Source organism: Castanea sativa, chromosome 3, assembly GCF_040712315.1.
Source record: "Castanea sativa cultivar Marrone di Chiusa Pesio chromosome 3, ASM4071231v1".
Taxonomy (NCBI): Eukaryota; Viridiplantae; Streptophyta; class Magnoliopsida; order Fagales; family Fagaceae; genus Castanea; species Castanea sativa.
The window spans coordinates 7,651,550-7,673,457 of record NC_134015.1 but is presented as its reverse complement, the minus strand read 5'-3'; the positions used below and the strand labels follow the sequence as shown (position 1 = coordinate 7,673,457).

At 34.3% G+C, this 21,908-nt stretch overlaps 2 protein-coding genes across 2 annotated transcripts; one reads left to right on the top strand and one right to left on the bottom strand.

Annotated features, from left to right (window-relative positions):
- Nucleotides 1–1,204: 1,204 nt before the first annotated feature.
- Nucleotides 1,205–5,110, top strand: LOC142626843 (folate-binding protein 1). Its single transcript, XM_075800551.1, has 4 exons — nt 1,205–1,477; nt 3,188–3,546; nt 3,923–4,257; nt 4,834–5,110. The coding sequence occupies exons 1-4, from the start codon at nt 1,408–1,410 to the stop codon at nt 4,961–4,963; spliced, it is 894 nt and encodes a 297-aa protein (XP_075656666.1). The 5' UTR covers nt 1,205–1,407; the 3' UTR covers nt 4,964–5,110.
- A 1,503-nt stretch (nt 5,111–6,613) lies between these two features.
- On the bottom strand, nt 6,614–10,359 carry LOC142628053 (serine/threonine-protein phosphatase PP1). The gene is made up of 4 exons (XM_075802005.1): nt 9,448–10,359; nt 8,301–8,860; nt 7,339–7,539; nt 6,614–7,151 (listed from the first exon to the last, which is right to left on the bottom strand). The coding sequence occupies exons 1-4, from the start codon at nt 9,641–9,643 to the stop codon at nt 7,128–7,130; spliced, it is 981 nt and encodes a 326-aa protein (XP_075658120.1). The 5' UTR covers nt 9,644–10,359; the 3' UTR covers nt 6,614–7,127.
- Nucleotides 10,360–21,908: the final 11,549 nt, after the last annotated feature.

Below are 21,908 nucleotides of genomic sequence, written 5' to 3'. Positions count from 1 at the left end.
TTTAAATTTTATGGTTTTATTTGGAAATATCACAAGTTATTGGAGAATTATATAATTTACCAAAATTTTTAATGAAGTTTAGGGCATGTTTGGTACATTGAATGAAGATTACAACAGAAATTGTAATTTTTATTACCGAAATTAAAATGTATTGTAATGGAACAACTAAACAAATTCATAAGTTTAGATGTGAATTGTAACATTAAAATAAAATTTAAGATTTATTTTAGGAAATATCTTACTCATTCAATTATATTTCCTTAAAAATAATATTTTTTAAATTTGAGAGAGAGATGAGGTATTTTTTATTACATTTATTTTTATAATTGTTATGTATATATAAATTTTTTATTTTATTTTGAAATATATTGATTTTAGAAATTATTGCACCTATTAAGTAATAGCTATTTAGAGAAGAATAATTATTCCTTGTCACAACGTTTGCTGATTGAAGACACAAAGAACTTGTCACAACGTTTTGAGGAATTATATTACTCTCATACAAGGAGGGAATATAATACTTTAGCTCATAGTTTGGCTAGATATGCTATAGGCATACCAGATTTTTTAGTATGGATGGAAGAAGTTCTACCACAGTTTCAAAGTGTACTTCAAGCCAATTCATTAGGCTTATTTGAATAAAAGAAGTTCCATGGCTTTCCCCTAAAAAAAAAAACTATTACATTTAAATTACCTAATAAAGTCTACCAAACACCCTTAGTCACTTGCTAACCACAAATTTTAAGAACCTAACTTTTATATACAATATATAATATGTGAGAATATAATAGTTATTCACATGTGCATTTATGTGCACATGTGAAGTTTAATCACAATTTATGTGCATTTATTTTACAATTAAAAATAACTTATTGAAAATTTGAATTAAAATGATTAAAGATTTAATGACTTGAATTAAAATTGTTTAAAATTTATGGTTTAGTTTGAAACAATCACAAATTATTGGAGAATTATATCATTTACTAAAATCTTTAAATGAAGTTTAGTCACTTTGCACAACCACAAATTTTAAGACCCAAATTTTTTATATATATATATATATATATATATATATATATATATATATATATATTATATATGAGATATTAGATAAATATAATATTTCATATATTATATGTGATTTTTTTTCAACCAAAAAAAAAAAAAAAGTACTTAAAACTAAAAGGGCTTTCCTAGATAACATGGGCTGAATTTTGTATAATGGATTACATGGTCCAGGCCCTTAGCTAATCCAAACCGGGTTTAACCCGTATTTATAATCCGAAATATTCGGAAATCGGGCCACCAAAACCGAAGATCATTTTGCTCCATTCTCCAGAGTCAGCCAGTCTTGGTCACCATGGAAATATAGCAAAAAGTCCCTCAGTTCAGTGCCAGAGGAAAAGTATGAAGAAAATGGATTCTGGGTTTCTCATATTGCTTCTGTTTTTCAATCTTCTCCTCTCCTTTTCATTTGGTAAGCTTTCTCTCTCTTTGTTTAGGACTCTTTTTCTTGTAAAGATTTTCTGTTTACTTTTTTTTTTTTTTTTGATGGGAAGATTTGCAGTTTTCTGATTCTTGATAAAACCATTTTCTTTAATTTCCATTTGGGTATTAAAACTTACATTCATAGGAGCATCAATATCTAAAAAGTTATCACTGTTTGTTGTTGTTGTTGTGGGGTTTAATGTTTTATGGATTTGGGTAAGTTTTAAATTGTTTATTCTCTGATGGGTATTGAAAATTAGGGATGGTTAGTTTAGAATATGTTGTCTTTTTTGGTGTAAGTTTACTTTACTAATGGTTGGTAGTAGAGAGAATTTTAGGAAGAAAAGAAAAGAATTGGCTTTAATAGTAAAATGTTGTGTTTTTTATGTTGTATTAGCCAAGGCTAGTACATTATTAGGGTCAGTTGAAGTGAGGATTGTGTTCTCTATGGCGATAAATTAGGAAGAATTTGAGGGTCACAATTGGGGTCTATAAAATAGTGTTGGTTGAGGAATAAAATTGTAATGAGATGGAAACCGTTTTTGTGGCATTGTGCTTTCAAAGAAAGCATATTTTCCCATATATTAGTTAGAATCTTGCAGACGTTGCTCTTTAGTTGTAGCCTTGAGGGATATGTTTTCAGAGAATTCACTATGTTGGATAGAGGTGGTAATTTGCTATGTGAATGTTTGCTGAGGTGGTAATCTTGTTTCAAGTTCTGGATTCATGTTTCAGGAAGCGATGCTTTCATGTTGTTTTAGCAACACTGGTTGCTGTTGTGAATGATTATTTTCTTTTTGAATTCATTTCCTTAGGTAAAGAAATTTAGACAAGTTTAGATGTCAAAAGCTTGTTTTTTGTGGTAACTGCTAAAGCAAGTGTGTGTGTGCATATGTAGTTTTGCTTTTTAGATACCCTTGTCTTGCTTTATGAAACTTCAACCTTCTTTCTTCAATCTTTATGTGGCACACGTGTGCCAGTGAGCAAACAGATAAACACGCACACAGGCTTGCTTCCACCAAGTTGGGATCACACCTCTCTTTCTTGTCCTTATAACCTTATGATAGGTACAATCTATCTAGCAACTAGTGGCAGCAACTTTGTCTTGAGCTCTGTTTGTGGAAATTGACTGTGGGCTTAAGTGGCATTAGGTTAACAACCCTTGAAGAGGCACACTTGTGGTTAAAGCTGAGTTAAGTGGTATGTCTATGGTGATCAGTTTGACTTCAATGCAGGCCTACAAATTGGCCTAGAAATGTGTGTTGGGCTGCCCTTTTAGTATTATAGGTTTCTCTTAAATGACCAGCAATGGAAGTGACCTTGACCTTTCATCTCCTAGTTTTTCTACTTTATCTTGTATTCTGTTGGTGTGGGTGTAATAATTTTTTGCAAATAAGTATGGGATCTGAGTGCTGCTGGGGTCAAAATCTGGATTTAATTTTTAATTATTCTTGAAGTATTAGTTGTTGGCCTAATCACTCTGGTGAAATGGGATATATAAATTTAGGGAATTCATCTTAAATGATTTTGAGTTATAGCTTCTGTTAGACAGACTAACTTTTGTCCTTTTGAAGTTAAAGTTTTTTAATAATATTTATACAAAAAGAAAAGGAAAGAAAGAAGTTGAAGTTTTTTTAATTCTGAAAAAACCAAAATGTAATTAAATTATTGAAAATTCATTAATTCTATTTCATCGTAGGTAAACCTGATGGAGTATGTGTCTCCCAAGGTGGTCGCTTTCCACGTTTCTCATCTGAAGGAAAACCTCCCAAAAAGGTAAGTAAGGGAACAAAAGATTTGACCCTTTGTAGGGTGTTCCGCAAAAAGACTTGCTGTGATGTAGCCCAGACACATCCTGCGCTTCTATCAGTTAGGAGGCTGGCTTCAACAGGAGAAGCCAGCCAAGATTGCTTGGACTTATGGGAATTATTGGAATGTTCGATCTGTGATCCACATGTTGGTGTTCAGCCTGGACCTCCTCTGATATGTGGTTCTTTTTGTGACAAAGTCTATAAGGCTTGCTCTAATGCTTACTTCTCTATGGATACAAAGACACAGGTGTGTGGATAACTCTTTCACTTCTACACTGAAAATATATCAAAAGATCAGGATTAAAGGTTCAATTGGGGTGTTATTTATCAAAAAAAGTTTCTGGATGGTATGAGATTGTGCTTGATTTGTCCACCTAAAACTGGAAGCTCTCACTTCTTTATAGCAATCTGATAAACTTACAGTTCACATTTTAAAGTTTTGGTCTGTTTGAACTGAGACTTGTTTAGGTGCCAAGAATGCTTAATGTGATAATGCTACCTATATCCGGCAGGAGTTGAGGGCTCCTGGCTTGGGTATATTAAGCTATTGTGCTTTGCATTTAATTTGTATTACTTGTGAATACGTGAACAAAAGCATGTCCTGATAAAGTTTTACCTGCCAGGTCCTAGCACCATGTGGTGTAAATGACTTTGTCTGCGGTAGGGCTTTGGAATGGGTATCAAATGGCACAGCACTATGCCATGCTGCAGGTTTTTCTGTTAACCCATCTGACAAAATGTACACTGGAACGGAAGAATCATCTTGCTATGGTGGTAAAGCCAGCCTAGATTCTGTTGCTGACTCATGGAGGGCTTCACATTCTGAGGTGCCCCATAAAGCTCAGACTTTGGGGATATTTGAAGATTTCCTGCAATGGATGAGAGAAATGCCATTTAATGAAAGAGTTTCTTGGGCAGTGGGAGGGATGGTTCTTACAGCAGGATTATTGTATATGAGGTCAGAGGACTCTCTTTCTCATCTGAGATCAGTTTTTTATTACAATATTCTTTAGAATGTGCTTGAATGTTTTTTATAGGTAGAATGTGCTGAATTTTTTGAGGCCGCTGGTTTCTTCCCCAAGCTTTTTATATCACTTTTTGTTAATTATGGTAACTCCTCTTCATGTCTTGTTCTTTTACCTACGCCCCTTTTTTTATTAAAAAGTTGCAGTGAAGGATGAAGCCAATTAGCTCTAGTTTGAATGGCTTCTCCTCCTCTAGAACGTAAGAGCAGGGTGGAGGGTGAAGTAAGTAACAGAAAAAAGATTGCAGTGAAGGGATGACGCTAAGATCAATAGTTGGTTTTGTTTGTTTGTTGTTTTCCTTCTAATAGTTTATGCTTTGAGATGGGGTTAAACTGTAATGTATAGCACATAAAATAGCGAATTCCCCCCCCCCCCCCAAGTAATTCTGCACGTGTAATTTGTTCATATCATCCTTTCAATAAGAAATTGTGGTAAGGGCTTATCAATAGCACTTCACTGTTGTTAGAAGAGCATTGATCTTTTACTTATTACTGTTAATGATCATGCAGCAAAAGGAAGAGCCATAGCCAGCGCCAGAAGCTTGCGGCTATTCAACGCACTGCAAGGAAAATAGAAGGCAAGATCAGTGACCAGAAATTGTCTAGTAACCATGGAAGTAGGAAAGGAAGTAGAAGATGACTCTTTTTGTATGTGAACATAAATAGTTTTTGGACAAATAACATGTGAATCTTCATCTTTTTTGTTTCAACTTATAATGTTGTAAGTGAATATTTTTTGTTATTTTTATTTGCTCTTCTAAAAGGTAGATTATGCCTTGGTTTTGAAGATTGATATACTTTAGATGTTTCACATCCTTGGCTCTTGTTTAGAAAGGATTTTTTGGTTATCCCTCTTACTCTTCCTTCCATAATATCACGGAAAGACAGAATAATGGGAAAGACGTTGAATGGCATTGGAGGAAATGGGTCATTCTGTTCCATTCCTATAGATGTGTTCACTGTTCAGTTCAATTTGTGTGAAACACGTCATTCCCTTAATTAATTGAGGGGAAATTATGCTTTGCTTCTATTTTATATGAATATAAATAAAAGGTCAAGTAGATAAATTAATTAATAAAAGGTCAAGGATATAATAGAGTAAAATTATATGTTTATTTCATTTGTATTCCTTTATTTATAAACCTCTAAAGACAGACATTAGAAGGATGAGATCCTAAAGCTATTCTATTTCTTTATTATTTTCCCAATCCTTTCTTTTATTAACTTACATAGCACCATACATTTTGTTAGTTTCTATTGGGGCAGAAGCCACCTGTTGTTATTCCTAGAGTTGTATTAAGAATCATTTGAGGACTTTTGGTATAGCCCAATAGAATTTACCCTATCGTCTAATGGCACCTCGTCGAGGTTTTGAGGTGAGAGAGTATTATCATTCCTTATCTTCATCTAATGGCAATGCCGTTTCCATGGAAATTAGAGCAGGATAATGTTGCCAACTATTAAGTCGTCCACGGATTAAAGGCCTCTTCAGCTATTTTTTCCCGACTTTCAAACTCATGCCTCTCTTGTGCTTGTGGAAGTGATGGGTATCGTTCTATCTCCACAGTTCAGTGCACAAGACTTAGGAATAGACCTACCATTGACATTGGTCCTCCTTAAGAGGATCCAAGTATCCAACAATATATCCTTTAAGCCATTCAAGTAGGGGCCATCTCTTGGAAGGCAATCTGGAGGGGCACAAGTACACTCCTTTGTGGATAATTGTAGAGCCTTTAAGACTTAAGCAAGGGAGTCATGACTCGTGAGTTTCATAGGCACAAGACTCTTTTTGTGCCTGTGGCCGAGGTTGAGATTCAAAGAGTCATTAAATCATTTCTGCTCTGTGCTGGTTGAGGCAATGCCTGGTATATTGTAATATTTACTTGTTTCCTCTTATTAAAATTGTTCATCTAATTGCTTCCGGTCATTTCAAAGCAGCACAACATTCAAAAGTTCCACGAGAAAATCCAAGTTTGAATTGTTCATCTAATTGCTTTCAGTCATTACAGAAGGATCACAGTCTTCAGATGTTCAATGAGAAATTCAGGTCAAAAGTTCTGTGCTTATTGAAGCAATGCCTGGTATATTGTGATATTTTTACTCGTTGCCTGTTATTTGAATTGTTCATCTGAATTGCTCCATTGAAATGAATTGCTTCCAGTCATTTCAATGCAGCACAATATTCACATGTTCCATGAGAAAATTCATGTTTAAATTGTTCATCTAACCGCTTTCAGTCATTACAAAAGGAGAAAACTCAGTCAATGCAGCACAATATTCACATCTTCCATGAGAAAATTCATGTTTAAATTGTTCATCTAACTGCTTTCAGTCATTACAAAAGGAGCACAATCTTCAGTTGTTCAATGAGAATCCTAGTCAAAAGTTCAACTAGAATTCATACATGTAATTTAACTATCTTAACAGGTTTTTGACCAATAAGGAGCCTCTTGAACAACTGAACAAACCACAAATGGTTCTAGATGTACAAATGTGCGCAACAAAAATCAAGGCAGGCGATTCTTAATCAATACTCCCAAATTGCACACTAATGCAAATACAGTGATGAAAAGGTGTTTTAAAGCAAAAATCTCTACTTCTGCACAGAAGCGAGTCTGGTTGTCAATTTACAATTTTTGTAAATATCTCCTGTGTAATCATATTATCAGCAAGATCGAATATAACAACAGCAATGCTTCTTCGCCAAACCTGTCTACTAACACATCATTCAAACGCTAACACGAAGTGAGCTTGCTGTATCACTTGCTGTGCCTCCTATTTGAACAGAAGAAATCTCCAAATAATCAGATGGTTCCAATTTTAGGTGGCTGTGCAGAAACAAGAAATAGAGATCAGAGCTTTTAGGTGCATAGTTAAGTTGTGGGGGGAGAAAAAGAGAAAAAAAAAAAAAGGAAGAAAAATCATTGACATCCAACATGCTGATGCTTTAGTATCCTATGGCTTCAATATTAGCAAAATAAAAAAAAGGTAGGAAGTATATAAATGTGCATTTACCTTTTTAAGTTTCACCATTGTATTAGACCCGCTTGCTGATGCTCTAGCCTCCTTTGGTTTCAATATCTCAAAAGAACACACTAAAGATTCATCAACACTCAATAGAGCACCTGCATTATCAAACTCTCCACCATAGTTTGGAGCTGAAAATATTGTGACCAATTTTCGTTTAGCGAAAAACTCATATCCATCCTCCACCACCTGCAATAACATTTAAAAAGTCTTAATATGGAACGTTAAATGAAGGTCAGTCTCCTTGCAGTAGATTTTGCAAATGATGGCCAAAATTCATTTTGCAAACATAAGTATACACAACTTTTTTCACAACTGTTGAGGTGATAAGTTGTCAACGATACACAATAAAGTGGTATCAGTAGTGTATCAATGTGCAAATCAATAACTTACCATCTTGACAAGTAGTAAAAAATGTTATATCCATAGCATTACTATAACGCAAAAGAACGCATATAGATACTAAGTTACTAACTACCAACCATAAACTGCAACCTATTCTGTCACATTTGTTTCATAACACTAGGACCTTTGGAATGGCGGCTAAATTTTTCACTTCTTGCAATATTTGTATTATAAATGAATCTCATATTTGATAGAAAGAAATAAAAATTACTATTAAATAAAATGATTCAACAGTAGAAATAGAATCAAACAATGTGATGTTACTATGGTACATAATTTTTTTAATTTTCCAGGTTACAGATGCTCTAAGGGTTTCTCTGGTTTAAAGTGGGATGGCTGTTTCAAAACCATAATATCCATATTCTATTTAAATATGGCATCCTTTTGGCTAAATTCTAGTGGGTAGGATCCAACTGTTAAACTTAAAGGGATTTCCTTCAAGAAGCTATATGGAAAAATAAATAAAAAATAAAAAATAAAAAATCAAGAAAAGAAGGCTTTTACTGCCTGTAGGTTTGGGCTTGCTCAAAATAAAACTGTCTTACCTGATGACCTCTACAAATGAGATCAAGGTCATTCTTGTCCAAGAACTCGGCGACCTTATCAGGTCCAAAGGTACATGAAACACCTCGATCACTCTCTGCCCATCCCAGAACATTTTGATCAGGATCAGACCATAGCAGATCACAGAGGAGACCACTATCTGGTACATCAGTAGGCCTTGAAATCTCCTTTATTTGATCCAAATTTTGCAACTCCGGAGACAGTCCCCCGTGCATACAAAGTATCTTGCCATCAATAAGTGCAGCCACAGGCAAACAGTTGAAGCAGTCGGTAAATATTTTCCATAGCCTAACATTAAACCTCCGTTTACACTCGTCATAAAACCCATAAATCCGATTGATCTTTGCGTCTTCATGGTTTCCTCTCAACATGTAGACTCTGTCAGGATATCTTATTTTGTATGCCAGGAGCAAACATATTGTCTCCAAACTTTGCTTGCCTCTATCAACATAATCCCCAAGAAAGAGGTAATTTGCATTAGGAGGGTAGCCACCATATTCAAAAAGCCTTAGTAGGTCTTGGTATTGCCCATGTATGTCACCTGTAAAAGGCCTGCAATATTAGGACCAGGGGGAGCAAGGTAGATAAATGTCAAGTAACACCAAGTGCATGCTATTTGGTTGCATTTTGTCTATGAATTCTTCCCTCCAGTTCATAAAAATGAGCTGTGAGGTAATAATCCACATCAAATGGCAAGTTGTGTACACAATTTGAATAGCAGAATACTAACACAAATATTGAACTAATAAGCTAATCCTCAAAAACAGAAACAAACACAACACAATGGTCTCTCCCCAATTCAGGAACACAAACCAGTCCTTGCAACTCACCTATAAATCCACAATCCCTTCACAATTAGAATTTCTATTGCCAAACACCACCTCAAAAGGGCACAAGACTGCCAAACCTTGATATTAACATGGTATACAAATTATCTCTAATATAAGATTCTTCCATAAAAAAAATTACATGTTCATTCAAATTATGACAAACCCACATCATTCTTATAATCATCCACAAAAAAAAAAAAAAAAAACATATGAGCACAAACCATCCTGTAATTACATAATTCCACAACATCATAAACACCATCATCATGATCAACAAAAAGGTTACAAGAGAGCTGACCGCATATGCGAACCGGGGCATGAATCTCGAGGAGATTAGGCTGTGAGAGGAAGATTTGCCTGGCGTTGACACAGAGTTGACGGATCTCCCCCTCAGATAGCTGCACCTGTTTTCCTCCTTTCCCTTCCAATAGCCTCCTTATTATATCATCCAACACACCCTTATCCATCATTCCCTCCATTGTCATCATCATCATCTCCTGCTTCAACAAGGCTAAGAGATGAAAAGGGTAGCTACCAAATTGAACTTCTTTTTGGAAAGTGGGTGAGGAATGAAAAAGCTGATCAATTGCCAAAAAAAACAGACAGAAGGAGGTCAAAGAAGAAATGGGTATTTGAGAAATTGAAACAAATCAACCAAAAAACCCAACTTTATAGATACAGGAAGAAGAAAGAGAAAAAGGGTCTACAAAGAAAACCCAAGATTTTATTGATAAGTTAAATTGAGAGAAAGGGATCAAATTGAAAACTTTACACAGAAAGAAAGAAAGAAGAAGGGTATATAGGAGAACAAAGAATAAAAAAAAAGCTAAAGTTTTTAGAGAATTTAGAGATAGAAAAGGCTGAAACTTTTTGAAAGAGAAGGAAGAAGAAAAAAAAAAAAGGTCAACAAAGAAAACCCAAGAGTTTATATGTTGGATTAGGATAGATGAAAAATCAAAGCCAACTACCAGAGAGAGAGAGAGAGAGGATATTTGTGGATTTGTGGATTTGTGAGAGAGAGATCAAAAGGAAGATATGAAGGAGCTGGTTGAGGAGGGGGAGGCAAGCAAATTAAGATGGGTATGGGTTGTCATTTTCTCTCTGAATCTTTCTCTCTCTAAACAAAGTGTTTTTTTTTTCTTTCTTTCTTTCTCTCTCTATTTTTTTTTTTTCTTTTCTTTGTGAAAAGCCAACTGCCAATTACCATTGCGGTTGAAACCTTCAAAGGTGGAGGACTAAATGGCGCGGAACAGGGGACCAGCGCATGTTAGCAAATAGAGTACATGTGGAGGTGTGGAGGTTATTTGTTTTAGTACGAGGAATGTTTATCAATCTATAATAAAAGAGTAAAAAAAATGCCTTTTTTTTTTTTTGGGGTTGTTGAAGGTTTTACTTCATTCAATCAAAGTTGTTGAGTTTTGATTCTCAAAAAAAATAAAGAAAAAAATGTTGTTGACTTTTGTTTTGTTTGTTTTTGTACAAGCCATCTTGAATATAATTCAATTGATTACAAACTGAGATCAAGCACCTTATTTATTATGATAATAAGAGTTCTTGTTTTTTTCGAAAATTCAAGTATTCAAAATTTTATAAAAAAAGAAACTAAATGTGATTGACTATTATGCTTTCATTTTATAAAACCTTTTTGAATTGGCTTCTAAGTTCTAACTGTGTTAAGCACAAATTAAACACAGATACCTAGTATATCCAAAAATGCTAAAGCTTGTCAAATTGAATTTTTTTAAAAAGAAGTTAACTGTGCTTGACTATTAAATGCATTAATTTTATAAAACCAGTTTGAATTGGCTTCTAATTGTGTAATCAAAAATTAAAACACGGATACCTATTCTATCCAAAAATACTAAAACTTGTGAAATTAGCATGAAACATAAAATGAGTTAGATTTTCATTTTGACAAATTTGATACAAACTCATAAGTATAACTCACCCTAGAAAACTAGTTTACAAGAGAAAAGTGTCTAAAAGCTTATATACATATGATTAAGCTTGCACTTAATCCATGTGGAATACTTGGATCATAACATACTATCACACTCCACAGCTGACGTCCACTTCGGCTCACTCTATCGACTCTAACCCGATGGTAGTCTTTTCACTTTATTTTTGGGAGCATCACTCACCTATTAGATATTCAATGACTTAGAGGGTGTTTGGATTGGGAGTATCTTAAAACTCAAAAATCATAACTTAAACTCATCACTCATATCTCAAAACTCTATTTCACTAAAAACCCAAAACTGAAAATTTTTGTTTGGCTCCAATATCTCAAACTCGTGCCCTACATCTCAGTACTCAACTTTTTCACTTTTTGGTGGAGCCACACAGGTCAGAAAAACAGTTTTCTCTCGCACGTGTCCTCTTCTCTCTCCTTTCACCTAAAATATTGTTTTGTTTTCCTATCTCCACACACACACTGAATGTTAGAACAAAGAGCATGGTTTTTCCCTTTTCATTTTCCTTCTCTACACTTTTGCCTCCATATCCCGAAGACCCATCGCCTACAAACAGCCAACTAGATTTTTGCTAGTGAGTTCCTTTTCCTTCTCTATTTTATGGGCTATGGTGGACGAGATTTGCTCTTCTTCCTCTATCCCAAAAGAACTCCTAAATCCCCAAATTTTGGTTGAAACCCATCTCCATCAAACCCCTTTCTCTGTTTCTTCTAGGCCAATCGTATGTAGTAGTGCCCAAACCCCATGGGTTTTTCCTTTCCTTTTCAACTGTAGGCCTTTGTTGTGTCTGATTTTCCCCTTCTTACTCTACCCCTAAAGTACCTGAAAATCAACCAGTGGGTTACTCTTCTTCCTCTGTCCCAAAAGAACTCCTAAATCCCCAAATTTTGGTTGAAACCCATCTCCATCAAACCCCTTTTTTCTATTTCTTCTAGGCCAATCGTATGTAGTAGTGCCCAAACCCCACGAGTTTTTCCTTTCCTTTTCAACTCTAGGCCTCTGTTGTGTCTGATTTTCCCCTTCTTACTCTACCCCTAAAGAACCTGAAAATCAACCAATGGGTTATCCATCTTAACAATGTAATAGGTATATTTATTCTCCCCACTCATTTATTTTCCCTCCCTACTCATCTATCGCAACCAATGAGTTGTGATCTATTAAATACAGCTGAATTGGTTGTGATCTGTTATGTTTGAATTGAAATTGTTTAGCATTCTCATATTCCAAATCATTGAATGCACTTGGGTAGAGTTCGGAGTTGATGAACTGACTGATGTCGGCGCCGGTGAAAGATGAGCTTGTCAGTGGTGCTGGGTCTTTGCTGGGATGGGTTCTTCTCTCAATAGATGTTGTCACACATGAGATTATGAGATGAACTGAACCACTGGAGTTTGATATAAATGTTGGGTCTCAGAAAAAGTCAAGGAAGTGATTTTATGTTGGTTTAGAGAGGTGGATGAGATGAGTGAATGGGGAAGTTGGGTTATGAGTAATGTCATCTGAAGGAAGAGAACAAAAAATGAGGGAAAAGGTAGCGTAGCTTAAGCCAGGGAGAAGCCAAAAAAAGAGAGTTCCAACAGTCTGAAGGTGATGTGACTACACACTACACCGGGTCCCACATAGTTGAAACTAATAACAAAAATGCCATCAAACTCAGTTTTTAAAAACTGAATACACCAGCTAACCTGTTCTCAGTTTTCATTCTTATATCTCAAAATTTTGAGAAACAAGTTTTGGAAACAAAGAATGAAAACAAAGCCAAACAAAATTTCACTCAATGGGTCCCACGAAATTTGAGTTTTGAGTTATCAATTTTGAGTTATATCACTCAAAACAACCCAATTCAAACACCCTCTTAGAAATTCATTTCAATCTAGCCTCTAGGTCGCCCCTCCAAGATCTGAACACAAAATCGCAACTTATTTGTGATCACATACTCAATGAGTTACGTCCAATTACTCGAAATGATAGTTGGCTCTAATAACAAATGATACAAACCTCTGGGTAAAACTCATCTTTAAAAACTAGCTTGCAAGAGGAATGTGTCTAATAACTTATATACACATGGTTAAATTTGCACTTAACAAAATTATTACTCAACTTCTCACCCAATGGCAAGGTGGTTTACAGGAAGATGCCACTCAGAAGGACTTATGGTCCGTTTGGATTGAGGGGGAGAGAGGGGAAGTAAAGTAGAGTAGAGTATATTTGACTCAAAATTAGGTTATTTTTAGCCAACTCTACTCTACTCCCCTCTACTCTTCCTCATTCTCCCTCAATCCAAACCGGCCCTTATATACTCTTTAACAAAAATTCCCTCAACTTACAAGCAAGGTGTTTTAAAGGGAAGGGATTGTTAGGAGTCTGTATAGCATACATAGTTTGTGCTATAGGTTCATTTTAGTGCATCTTAGCCCTTGTATCATATAATGATTAGTTAGTTACTTAGTTACTTGTATCAGATAGGGTTAGTAACTAGTAACAGTTAGTTAGTTATTGGGCAATGAGTGTGTAACTCATATCTTGTATATAGGGATTTAGAAAGGAATAAAAGAACCAAGCAGAAAATTATCCAAATTCCTATTCTTAACTCTTCCCCAATTCTTAGAGATTAACTACCCTCGAAGTAGTTTCTCTTTCCTTCTTACTCATCTTCTCTGATTAATCATGAACTTAAAAAAATATATATAAAGGATTTTGGGCCATTATTATTTGATGATTTAGAATAGAAATAATGAAAAACTTAAACGAATTTTGAAATAAGATAGGACTTATCGTCATATAAATATTTAATATTGTTATTACTAACATTAAATCAAACAAAATTTAAATACAATTTCTTAAATGTTATCTAATTAAATTCAACTATATATTTATATTAGTCAATAAGTTATACGGTTGAGTTTAACCGCCTTTGATAAAGATAATAATACTATTTAAATTGCATTCATCAATACAACCATATAATTTAATTTAATTAAAAAAAAAGACTATTTAAACTGCATTCATCAATACAACCATATAATTTAACTTTTTTTTTTAGAAACACACACACACACACACACACACACATACACACATAGGGAAAGGGGATGAGATAAGGGAATACACTTACACGCCAACATCAAAACTGCCAAAACTGTATGCGGCAGTTAGTGTCGCAAATGATAAACCTCTTCTCAATATTACACCTTACCGATGTGGGATGACTCAACAACACTGAGTATCTTTTTTTTCTTTTTTTTTAAACACACACACACACACACACACACACACACACACACACACACACACACATATATAGGGGAAGGGGGATGAGATAAGAGAATACACTTATACGCCAACACCAAAACTGCATGCGGCAGTTAGTATCGCGAAGCAAGTGATAAACCCCTTCTTAATATTACACCTTACTGATGTGGGACGACTCAACAATACTGAGTATCTTTTTTTTTTTTAGAAACACACACACACACACATATATATAGGGGAAGGGGGATGAGATAAGGGAATACACTCACATGCCAACACCAAAACTGCATGCGACAATTAGTGTCGCGGAGCAAGTGATAAACCCCCTTCTCAATATTACACCTTACCGATGTGGGACAATTCAACAACACTGAGTATCTATTTTTTGAGAAACACACACACACACACACACACACACACACACACATATTAGCCCAAATCTCCCCTTGGGTTCTTTAGAAGTGTTTATTGTGGAGAATCAAGCTCAAAATTCCAAATGTATAATGAACAAAAAGCTAATGGTGCTTTGACAAGAGAGAATCAAAATTTTAATAACAAAGGTGCAAAAAAAAAAAACATAAAAACATAATGGGTCTAAAACTTTGACCCATAGTTACCAAGAAGAGGAAATTGAGAGAGATTGTGAGGAAGAGAGGGAAGGTTTTCATGTACCCATATTTCCACCTCTAAGGTTTAGAATTGTGAGAATGTTTCCTAGCTCAGTGGGTTTTTGCTCTCAAGTTTCAGCTCTATGGGGAAAACGTGGTTTAATAGGTCTGAAACTTCGACCCACAGTCACCGAGAAGAGGAAATTGAGAGAGGTTGTGAGGAAGAGAGGGAAGGTTCCCTTGTACCCATATTTCGACCCCCAAGTTTCGAAATTGTGAGATTGTTGACTGGCTGAATGAGTTTTTGCTCTGAAGTTTCAAGTATGTGGGTAGAATGTGGTTGGTTCCTTTTTGAGTTGAAGAGAGAGTTTTATATGGAGTTTGGAGTGTTGCTAATGACTAGGTTTTGAGTAGTGGAAGAGGTTTTTATCCCTCATGATACTAATTTGGTGTTTTGGCTTAGATTGCTTTTGTTTAGGGAAGAGTTTAGCATGCTTTTAACATGATTTTGAAAATAAAGTGGCTGACTCCATTAGCTATTGTTTCCTTGTCATTGTCGGCTTTTGATAGCTACATTTGATGGCTAAAATAGGCTAGCTAATTAAGTTAGGGTCAGCTGTGTTTTGGTGTGCAAAATGGAGCTGGACTGAAAATTAGGGGCACAGTCACCCAGAGCATAAAAACTCTTTGGAGGTTGAAATTTTGGGTACAAGACCTCCTTCATGAGCTTGAGGTGCTACCAGTGTCTCTTGCCCACTTGGTAGCACACATGGGTTGGGCTCATGCAAAAGGTTCGAAAGGAACCGATCCATACCCTCCAAACCACACTCCCTCAATTTCCCCACTATGTTGCATAGGCTTTGGCCATGCTTAAAAGAATAAAAAATAATATAATACATGAATGGGACCTATAAGGAAGTCGGGCTTGGTTCAATCGGGCTTGTAGAAAATGTGTCGCGAAAATGGGTATCAACATATATATAGGGGAAGGAAGATGAGATAAGAGAATACACTCACACGCCAACACCAAAATTGCATACGGCAGTTAGTGTCGCGGAGCAAGTGATAAACCACTTCTCAATAATACACCTTACAGATGTGGGACGACTCAAAAACACTGAGTATTTTTTTTTGTTGAGAAACACACACACACACACACACACACATATATAAGGGAAATGGATGAGATAAGAGAATACATTCATATGCCAACACCATATAATTTAACTTAATTAAAAAAGTTATAGCTCGAAACTTTACATAAATTTATTCTAAAATATATCTTATTTAATTATCATAAACTTTACTAGTTGAGATAATTAGAACCTACTAGCTAACTATAGTTACTCTTTAATTTTTTTATTTTATAGAATTTCAACATATAACGTCCGTTTCTGATAATTGTGCTCTTTATTATCAGACTAAGATATCAATTGGTTTGTTGTGTAGGTGTGGATTGAACTCAAATTTTTTATTTAATCATTAAAAATTTTATCAATTGAGCTAACTTGAATTCACAACTAACCATAGTTAAATGAAAGTGATGGGAGAAATAATAAAAGCTAATAGTTTGAAGTTGGAATATGGAACAAAAAACCAGGCTTATGTTAGCAGAAGTATAGTCAAAGCTAGTGATAAAGTCCCAAAAATAAGCTAAAAAAAAAGGATTTATTTTTTGGACATCTTTTCTTAGTTGTTTGGTAATGGCCTAATGGGCAAGTATCAAAAAGAGGATGTGGACAATCAAGTCCATCTGCAAATTTTTTAGCAACTTGGGAAAAGAAAACCGCGTATTTTGAAAAGTTCCTTTTCATACGTGTATTCTCAACTGGGCTACATTATGTCCCTACCAATGAAAGAAAGAGACATTGTCAAATTGAAATAGTAGTTCACTAGGGTAGCAGATGTCATGTCTCTCTCCGCATTAATTGAGAGAAACCTTACCAACTTATCATATATATTTATATATATTTATATTAAGTATAAATTTTAAAAATTTAACCGTAAAATTATATGTTCTAATTACATTCTTAATGCTTACAAAATTTCAAGAAAATCAAAGATCATTTACTATATTATCAAATACATGTTATAATTTTAAGTTTTTGTAATCTAAAGTTGTATATAAAAAATAAGTTAATTGATCAAATAATAAGGACTGTTTGGTAGTGCATTTTGAACAACAGTTTTCAATATTCAAACAATTTTATATGCATTTATACACATTTTCACCCACGTACTTCTAAAAAATACAAACAACGTTACTTGAACAATATTACTATTACCAAACGGGTCCTAAATAATATTTAATTTAAACAAAATTTGATATACATATTAAAAATATAAGATTTATAAAATTAATAGTTAGATTTTTAAAATTTCACGTCTGAAAAAAAAAATAAAAGAAAGAAATTTAAAGAGTTTGTCGGCAAATTAGTGTGGGGTTAAATTTATCCACAGCTATGTGTTTTACTTTTTAAAAAAACTAAAGACCAATTGCAGAAGAAACCAATAAATTTTAGTGGGGTTTCATTGAACTTGGTTTTTTTATATTATATTTTTATGGATGATTGACATGGTACGTCAAAGCTCATTATTGCAGTCTGTGGTGAAGGGCATCGTGTAAGAAATTTCGTGGATCATTCTTGCAGTAATTCAAAAAGTGAATAGGTCATGTTTTTGTCATCCACTTCCAAGTGAAAACAGAACCGTATTCTTGGTCATGTTTTTAATAGTCACACAAGTACTTGGTAAATGATGTACTATTTCTCCTATATTTTTTGGTAGTAAAATATTTATTTTCATGACTCAATCATTCTTGTTGTTGTTTATCCCAAAAAAAAAAAAAAAATTCTTGTTGAAGTACAATGTCACATGTTTGATATATATATATATATATATATATATATATAGAAAGTTCTGTGAATTATTTTGTCAACTAGGAGTTTATTCTTATATAACATGTTATTAAAAAAAAAATGTAATCATAAATTAATAAAACCGCAATATGATCCTTTCAAAACAAAAAAAAAAAAAACCGCAATATGATAATCGTTTTTTTTACTTTGTGTGCGTTTTACTCTTTATGTGATTTCAACCTATGATGCATGCTGTACAATTTTCATTACTTATGACTAATAGAGCTGTAATCTGATAACGGTTTTCTACCTTGTGGGCGTTTCACTCGTTATGATGGATTTAGTTTGTAAGATAATTAGTCAAGTCAAAGTTTCACAAATATGACTTGTTTTGATATTGGCTTAATGTTGAAAATCACCAATTGATCACATATACAATTACGCAGCAACAAACTCCTCACATGATCACATGCTCGCTCCAGTGTTTGTCAATTTGAAACATGTTCAAGAGGGTGCATGACTTCATATTCTCCAATATTGAAAAATAACAATATGGTATGACAAGGGACTAACTTCTTTAAAAAAAGATTCTTCAAACCCTGTTCGAGAAAGTTTCAGTTTCAAATAAGTCAGCTTAATTATTTTTCTCAACATTCACCAATAAAAACAAGACTTGACTCGATTATGTAGCCCCTACAAAAGATTCAAAACCTTCAATGTTACTTAGAGCAAACAGCAATAACAGTCAATGTTAAAGTTTATTCTAGTCAACTTGGTAGTTGGTACAGCTTATTTAAATGGGTAAAAATGGAGGGATTAACTAAATTCCATAGACTAGATGCAAATTAAAAGTATTTGATTAGTCTCAAAACCAATAACAATTGAGTGGAATATAATGTGTTCAGGCCTTCCTACCAAAAACAAATCAACATAACCATCATTATTAAGCAGCAGGCCTTGTATACAACTAAGTTGGAAGGCTAATGATACCCTTAGAAGCTCAGTCAATGGTGCAATATTATTTGTCTATGTGTTAATTCATGATCATGCTCCACAAAAATTGGTCATAGATGTGAATGAGTTTTATTATCATCACCAGCCGCAAGCTTAACCTGCTTCTAAGTAGATGATTTGGAAAGCCAAATGAAGCTATATTGAGCATTACAAACCATGAAACCATAAGAGCCAGCTAAATCTGACGCAAGATACTCATAGAGCCTGCACTCCATAGATGTCCTAGATTAAGGCTCTGGACTAAGCACCTGGCCAGGAGAGTCAACCTCCTGAACCATATGGAAGTTGAAGATAATAAGTAATACATAAAAAATTAATTATTTTCAATGCATATACACAAATGTGCACTTGGTAAAGTTAGATGTCTATAAGAATCTATGATAATGAAATCTGATTAGTGTCAAGGTAGCAGAAAGTATTGCGAACACGTAAACAGATTTCTAAAAAGATAGGGAATTGTTTTTAGTAGTGACTTTAAAAGTTGCAAACATGGTTGATTCCACCAGCAGAAGTACTACCTCAAGCGAATAAGAATCAATTATTTTATATGGCACCTAACTAATGAACCAAAAGTCAAAGCAACAAGATAAGGTAATAAACAACCACCCAAGAGCACTAGACCACATAGAAGCTTTCATCAATAACGTAAGCTCCAATAAGGAATTGAGGAAGAGCAACAGTTATATTAAGCATGGGCTGCTATATGTTACCTATCAGCCTAGACCAGAATAAGTTCGAATTTTCCTGATTCATGTACTAAGAAATTATAGTTTTATTGAACAAGCTGCAATTTGTCAGCCTAAGTCAATTCAATGCCTGCCAGCTATAGTTTATTAAACAGTCAAAACTTACTCTTAGAGACCAACTTTCAGTCATGAATCCATGCTATTGGATTTTAGATCATTTTTTTTTAGATCAATGCAATGCTTACTTGCTAGTTTAAAATTTCAAAATTTTTTATCTAAAATAGTCTGAAAATTTTATTTTCAGAAAGAAGCCAATCTCAAATATCCGCCTTGTCATGATTCTAGGGGCAGTTCATTCCTCCACCAATGAACGATGGCTCATCTGGCATCACCCCCTTTGTCTAAAAGAGGAAGGTCTTTCAAAGACCAGGTTCAAACATGGGCATTCAGCTTGAGGTCAATTCCTCTCTATCAGGAAGGCTGAGGGCATTTACCAAATGAGAGAGAAAAAAAAATCCGGCCTAAAGATTGCTCCCAGAAATTCTTTAAGTTTCCCTGTGATTTTTAGGTTCATCATCCATTAATCATTTCATTGGGAAAAAAAATCCAAAAACTGAAATCTACATGAGAATTCTAACAGCTCACATCACAAACAAACATGTGTACTCAATTGTTTTAGGAGAGAATCTGATTACTGAGCTCTTGGTTAATGTTATTGTTTAGTTGCAAAAAATGTTGATATATTTCAGGTGATGGAGAAGTCAAGCTAAATGAATTTTGATTGGCTAGGCCAACTTAGATTTTAAGGAAAGAGAAAACACAAAGATATAAGATACATAGTTGAAACATGGCACATATAAGAGGTAATAGTTTTTTATCCTTTCCTCATTATACCATAATCTAAAGCCATCTTACTGATGTGAGGTAGAAATTTAAATAGATAGCGAACCTGGGTTGGCTGATCAAAATTTCGGCTTGCATACTTGCTCAGTTCAGTTTTATCCTTTTTTTTTTTTTTTTTGGGGATTGGGGGTTGGGGGGAAGAGATTAAATCAATTCATGGAAAAATGCAATTGAATTGAACTATTCAAGTTAAAATTGAGCTCCATGTAATCACTTATAAAGCCTAGTTTTGACCTAGTAAATTTCTAAGACTCCAGACATAGAGTAAGAAACAAAATTCTTGTCTTGCCTATGTAGCAAAGGAAAATAAAAATTACTGATGGTTGCAATAGCCCATACCTAACCCTTAGTATAACATGGGGAGGTTTCGAGTGTGTAATGCTGTGAACTGAGGTTTGGTACTGTAAAAATTGAATTATGAAAAACAAGAGGAACATGCAAATATATATATATATATATATATTTTTTTTTTTCCTCCACATTCCTTCTCAAGTAACTTATGTACATGGACTGTATTGTTAACACAGAAGTCTAAGGGCTAGTCCACTTTTATGACACCGTTCATTATTCTTACAGCTAACAACACTGTATATAGGAAGTATTACTAACAACTCATTGCAACGCAAGAAGAGCAACTGATAACAGATTTAAGAACTAAGGAAAATGATGAAAATAAGTTCCTTGTTTAAGCTTGGAAACAAGTTTTAAACAAAATACACAGGTTTGTCACCACCTAGGTATGCACATCTGCACTATACCCCAAACGATTACAATTGGGCTCTGTGTAATCACTTATAATAAGCCCAATTTGACCAGTAAACACTTAATGTGGACTCAACACATGCCCACACAATACACAAATCCAATCCACATAATTTAGGGTATCACAGGTTTTTGTGCATTAAGCATACAGACTGAGTGCTTTAAATGTAGCATACCAGAAAATGTTTTTCTGCAAATCAAATTCTAGAGCTAACCAGCAACCTAATGACCCTCCTAGATGATAGAAACAAGGAATGGGTAAGGAACGGGTTAGCTAATCACTGGAAGGGAATCATACTCCATGGTATAATTGAATTGAGCAATTTTAACTAATATTGTTACATTTTCAATCCTACCTATTGTATTCCAAATTCAGGAAAAAAATAGATGAAAGGAAAGAAAAAAATTTCATTAGCAACATGAACAAATTGCAACCAGAAACTTATAATTTAGTCTACTGCATTCCTTTTGCAATCAGAAGAAAAATCACACCAATGGGTATAAAACTACAGAAGACTACCAAAAGATTACAAACATTAATCAGAAAATTAAAACCATAAATTTCAAAACAAGTACAACTAATTTCAACTAGACAAGAAGAGCATTTGTTGTAATTTCTTTTACTTGCTCATTATCACAATCTGATCTCACCTCCTAAGCTAAGCCAAATGGTTGGATTGAGCAATGAGTACAACTGAGTGCA

Bases quoted from the DNA above. Each gene is read 5' to 3' on its own strand.
- LOC142626843 (XM_075800551.1), top strand. From the start codon at position 1,408: ATGAAGAAAATGGATTCTGGGTTTCTCATATTGCTTCTGTTTTTCAAT. The intron at 1,478-3,187 runs GTAAGCTTTCTC...ATTTCATCGTAG, and splicing joins TCTCCTCTCCTTTTCATTTG to GTAAACCTGATGGAGTATGT. The intron at 4,258-4,833 runs GTCAGAGGACTC...ATGATCATGCAG, and splicing joins GCAGGATTATTGTATATGAG to CAAAAGGAAGAGCCATAGCC.
- LOC142628053 (XM_075802005.1), bottom strand. From the start codon at position 9,643: ATGATGATGATGACAATGGAGGGAATGATGGATAAGGGTGTGTTGGAT. The intron at 8,861-9,447 runs GTCAGCTCTCTT...GGCCTTTTACAG, and splicing joins TGCCCCGGTTCGCATATGCG to GTGACATACATGGGCAATAC. The intron at 7,540-8,300 runs GTAAGACAGTTT...ATGTTATTGCAG, and splicing joins TCATTTGTAGAGGTCATCAG to GTGGTGGAGGATGGATATGA.